The sequence below is a fragment of the Nicotiana tabacum genome, chromosome 12 (assembly GCF_000715075.1).
Source record: "Nicotiana tabacum cultivar K326 chromosome 12, ASM71507v2, whole genome shotgun sequence".
In the NCBI taxonomy this organism is placed as follows: domain Eukaryota; kingdom Viridiplantae; phylum Streptophyta; class Magnoliopsida; order Solanales; family Solanaceae; genus Nicotiana; species Nicotiana tabacum.
In genome coordinates, this window is record NC_134091.1 from 25,558,428 (window position 1) to 25,563,586 (window position 5,159).

Below are 5,159 nucleotides of genomic sequence, written 5' to 3' on the forward strand. Positions count from 1 at the left end.
AAAAAAATACATTCCCTTCTTTCTTAGTATTGTTATGCTATTATTTTCATATTCTTAGAATTATATAACTATTTATCGCTTTTGTTTTGGTTTTTATAAGCTGTTATTACTGCTTGAGTAACTTTTATACTGTTGATGTGATTATGCATGCCTGCTTTGAGTCGAGGGCAGAGGCGGATGCACACTATATATAAGGGTCATCGGCACCCAAAAATTTCGGCAAAAACTCCATGTATACTTGTAAATATCTTTAAAAAATAGTTAGTCTTCTCGGATGGACTCAATAAGTTATTACTGTTACTTTAGCAAAGACTGTCCACTAAGACCTTCGTCCACAATTTTTTCGTATGCTGCCTTGACTTTGTAGCAGGTGTTTTTAGAATAAATGCAAACAAAGGAAAAAGATGTCAAAGACTAAACCTCCATTTTGAAAATGAAGTCAGCAACAGTAAGAGCCTAAAATAAATCCAAATGTTGTGAATATCGAAAGCTCCACATTTGAAAAGGTCAGACAACAAAACTCAATCTACTTCTCATAGATTAAGGGGAAAAAATAGTCGATTTCCCCAGCATTCCACTGCAGTGACAATCGTAATACCATATTCCAAATTTATACTAAATAATATCCACATTTATAGCATGAAGAAGATTAAATAGTACTAGTACATTCCAGCACTTTGCGCTACGTAGCACCTACAACAGAGACGTTCTAGTTAGCTAGCAGGTAAATTGTTTTATGTGTTTTAATTAAGGCCTTGAGCACTAAATATATGTTTATTGAACTCCAAATTCCGTAAGGGTTGGGATTTATTTTTTTTTAATTTTTTTTTTGTTGTGTGTGTGTGTGTGTGTGTGTGTGTGTGTGTATTTATGATACCAGTACTTGGTAGGTAGCATGTGATAAAGCAGTTCTTTAACGTCTTACACGGATCTTGATTTTGGCAGATATTATCACTTGTTATTATGTTGACAGAATTGATCTGGACTATTGGATGAAAGTCTCCAAATAGAAGCAGCAGAGGGCAAATGGAAAGTTTTCTGCTTGTGTTTCAATTCTTGTTGCAGATATTATTATGCGGTTTTCTCTGTTCAATATCTAGTGTAAAAGATACTATTACTGCAACCGACTTTCTAATAGATGGTAAGACTATCACTTCATCTGATGGAAGCTTTGAAATGGGATTCTTTTCCCCAGGTAGTTTCATGAATAATTGGTATGTTGGAATATGGTACAAGCATGATGTACCTGACAAGTCTGTTGTATGGGTTGCCAATAGAGCAATTCCACTCAACAACACATCAGGTGTTGTGTTGAAAATCATCGATCCAGGACGACTTGCTCTTGTCACTGCTGATAATAGGATCACGTGGTCTACTAATAAGTCGAGGCCTTTGGCTGTGAAGAATCCAATTGCACAGTTGTTGAATTCGGGGAATCTTATCGTGAGAGATGCAAATGATACTGAACCTGAGAACTTCCTGTGGCAGAGTTTTGATTATCCTACAGATACGCTCTTACCAGGCATGAAGCTAGGTAAGAACTTTGTGACTAGACAAGAATTTTACCTCTCCTCGTGGAAGAATGAATACGATCCAGCACCAGGGGACTATACATTTCATTGTGATCCCACTGGATATCCTCAGGATGTCATGAGGAAAGGTAAAGTTAAGGTGTTCAGTAGCGGACCATGGAATGGTCTCCGCTGGAGTGGTGTACCAGGACTGACAAAAAACCCAGTTTATACATTTACTTTGGATTTTGATGAAAAGAAAGCATTTTACAGCTACGCGCTCCTGGATAGTTCTGTTATATCCAAATTAACCTTGAACAGTAAAGGTATGCTTCAGCGTTGGACGTGGGATGAGAAGAGACAGGAATGGCACGTTTACCTGGCTTCACCAGCAGATACCTGTGACAATTACGGAACATGTGGTGCATATGGTAGTTGCAACATCATACTTTCTCCCGTGTGTAGTTGCTTAGACAAGTTTGTGCCTAAAAATTCAAGAAATTGGGCAGAGACAAGCTGGTCTGGCGGGTGTGTTAGAAGGACATCCCTTAATTGCCAGAATGGAGATGGATTTCTCAGGTACTCTGGTATAAAACTTCCAGATACACAGTATTCTTGGTTTGATGTGAGTATGACACTCCAAGAGTGTAAACAAGCTTGCTTAAAGAACTGCTCTTGTGTGGCTTACTCAAATCTTGATATACGCAATGGTGGAAGTGGCTGTTTGCTTTGGTATGGTGATTTAATTGACATTCGAGAATTACCTGGAGGACAGGACATTTACATAAGGATGGCTGCGTCAGAGTTAGGTAAACTTTGTGTGACAAATTCTATACTATTTTGATCAATAAGGAGTATTAGCTGAATCAACTAATTAACTAAACTTCCTAATAGTCAGCTTTAGTTGTTTTTCGGTTAGCTATTTGTTAGAAATTCACATAGTATGTCCAGTAGGGAGCTTTGGTTACTATTGAGGAACCTGAAGTTTCCATGTACATTTAGTTTATTTACTCTCCATGTTCTTTTTCCTTTTTCAGGCTCGAAGAAGAAAACAAAACTACTTGTGTTGAGTCTGTCGTTAGTTATTGGAGTGGCTGTGGTTGGCTTGACTATAGGTTTGTATACTTGGACAAAGAAGAACAAGAGGAAGCTGAATTTGAAAGATGACCTAGACCTTCCACTGTTTACCCTATCAACTATAACTAAAGCAACCTCTAATTTCTCAGCTGAGAACAAGCTTGGAGAAGGTGGATTTGGATCTGTTTACAAGGTAACATTGTAAGCTTATGAATCATTCTTTAAGCAAATAATATGTACTATAATTGAGAGTAAACAGATGACAGTTTTGAATTATTTAGCCATCTATATATTATGACATCATAGGGAATCCTGGAGGGAGGACAAGAAATAGCTATAAAGAGGCTCGCAAAGTCTTCCTCGCAAGGAGTTAATGAGTTCAAGAATGAAGTTATTTGCATTGCCAAACTTCAGCATCGAAATCTTGTGAATCTTATAGGTTGCTGCGTTGGAGGAGAAGAAAAAATGCTGGTCTATGAATACATGCCCAACAGAAGTCTAGATTTCTTCATATTTGGTCTGGTTACTCTCGCTTAACTCAAAGAACCTATATATTTTTTTCATTCAAAGAACCTATTATAGTACACATAATAAAGTTAATAGTTTGATCAAGTTTTTAGCTGCACTTTCTTACAATGTTATTCTTAGTGTTCTAACAGATGACCTTTTAACAGATGAAAAGAAGAGCACGATACTCGACTGGCCTAAGCGTTTCAACATCATCAATGGAATTGCTAGAGGACTTCTGTATCTCCATCAAGATTCTCGGCTAAGAATTATCCACAGAGACCTTAAAGCTAGTAACATTTTGCTAGATACTGACATGAATCCCAAGATATCGGATTTTGGCATAGCTAGAACTGTGATAGGGAATGAGACTAGTGCTAATACACACCATGTAGTTGGGACACAGTAAGAAATTTGATGCCACCACTTTTTAGCATTTATATTATTTATAATATCCTCTGTCTAACACTATTACTGTTTAATATGTGATGCAGTGGCTACATGTCCCCAGAGTATGTGGTCGATGGTGTTTTCTCAATTAAATCAGATGTATTTAGCTTTGGCGTGTTAGTGCTAGAGATAATCAGTGGCAAGAGGAACAGAGGATTTTCCCATGGAAGTCGCAATATCAACCTTCTCGGACATGTAAGACCTGTATGTTAATTAAAGACGATTTTAAGTTTTGTGCATTGAAAGGTGTAAAAAATATTGCAAATGATAATGTAACTAATATGTTATCACAAGGTTAAGCTTCACTGATAGTGCAAAAAATCTTAATTGTCAGTATATATAACTTGAATCTATTTAAGACGCATCAACTACTGATACATGTTCCTTGATTCTGTACTGCTTGTGTTATTTAACAGGCGTGGAGACTTTATAAAGAAGGTAGAACATTGGAGCTAATTGATGTGCATCTAACGGATTCGTGTTATTTTTCTGAATTGCTACGGTTAATTCATGTCGCTCTGTTATGTGTACAACAACGTCCAGAAAACAGACCAGACATGTCTACAGTTGTTGTGATGTTGGCTAATGACGCTGTTTTGCCTCAAGCTAAGGAACCTGGTTTTTTCACAGGAAGCAAATTTACTGATTCTGATTATTCTTCAACCAAATATACAACAAATGAAGTTACCTTCACACAGTTAGATCCCCGGTAAATTATGTATCTTACTACTAAGATTGTACATTTTATGAGTCGTTTCTAATTAGGAACGAACTTACCAGCACCTCGTGTATACGTCAGGTTTGTTAGATTAACTCTAGGATGAGCATTAGTTCCAACATTAGGTGAGTTGGACCCTTCTTCTCTTTCCTTGATTGTGAATCCTCGCTATGAATTTTAAAGTTTACTAATATTAGATGCTTGTTGTTTTAATTTGTTTAGGAATTTTATATGATGCTACTATATTACAAGAAGTGTAAAACAAATTGAACAAATATTGTCTCCTTCTTACCACCCTCCTAATTTTATACTTATTACAGACATAAAATGAGTGTATTTTCACCTAAAAGCAAGGGAAGTTAATGAAATAAAAAATCCAATAGAAAACTATATAAACATTGAGTTCACTAATAAAAGATAGATAATCACATATTGAAATTTACATGAATCACTCTAACAAAGGCATCTTTGTTAGAGGGAAATTACAATTAAAAAACTTCCTTAAACTTTAGAAGCCATCTTTCATGGTTGATTAACTTTCAACTTTTGACAGTAAGGATCCATACGCTGCTAATGGTTACAAAATCTGCACCAACAAAACCGGAAACTTAATTCCACTGAATCGAATGTGAAAGTAGTTTTCCATCCGACTGTTTTTCTGTAACTTTACTCTTGACTCAAATTATCTATATCTATACTATATTAAAAGCACGAAAGCTCTTAGCGAAATGTTGTCCGTCTTTTTTACCCCTTCAAAGTAGATTTATATCAGATAAAATTGTCATTTAATTAATTTTTTAATATTTAGAACTTTAAAATCAACTAAAATTTTATTTATCAAATCTTTCCTTATTTCATCTATGTAGGAAGTTCTAAAATTTAGGACTTTAGAGTCA

General features: G+C 35.7%; 1 protein-coding gene across 3 annotated transcripts; it reads left to right on the forward strand.

Annotated features, from left to right (window-relative positions):
- Positions 1-401: 401 nt before the first annotated feature.
- LOC107829004 (G-type lectin S-receptor-like serine/threonine-protein kinase At4g27290) lies at positions 402-4,476 on the forward strand. Of its 3 annotated transcripts, none has more exons than XM_016656413.2 (7): positions 402-724; positions 946-2,320; positions 2,549-2,781; positions 2,895-3,105; positions 3,263-3,500; positions 3,590-3,749; positions 3,962-4,476. In XM_016656413.2, exons 2-7 carry the CDS (start codon positions 1,027-1,029, stop codon positions 4,256-4,258), a joined length of 2,433 nt encoding a protein of 810 aa, XP_016511899.1. In that variant the 5' UTR covers positions 402-724; positions 946-1,026; the 3' UTR covers positions 4,259-4,476. The 3 variants fall into 3 exon arrangements, with proteins under 3 accessions (XP_016511899.1, XP_016511900.1, XP_016511901.1); XM_016656414.2 differs by having other exon boundaries at positions 974-2,320; XM_016656415.2 differs by having other exon boundaries at positions 406-724; positions 3,590-3,740.
- The last annotated feature ends 683 nt before the right edge of the window (positions 4,477-5,159 follow it).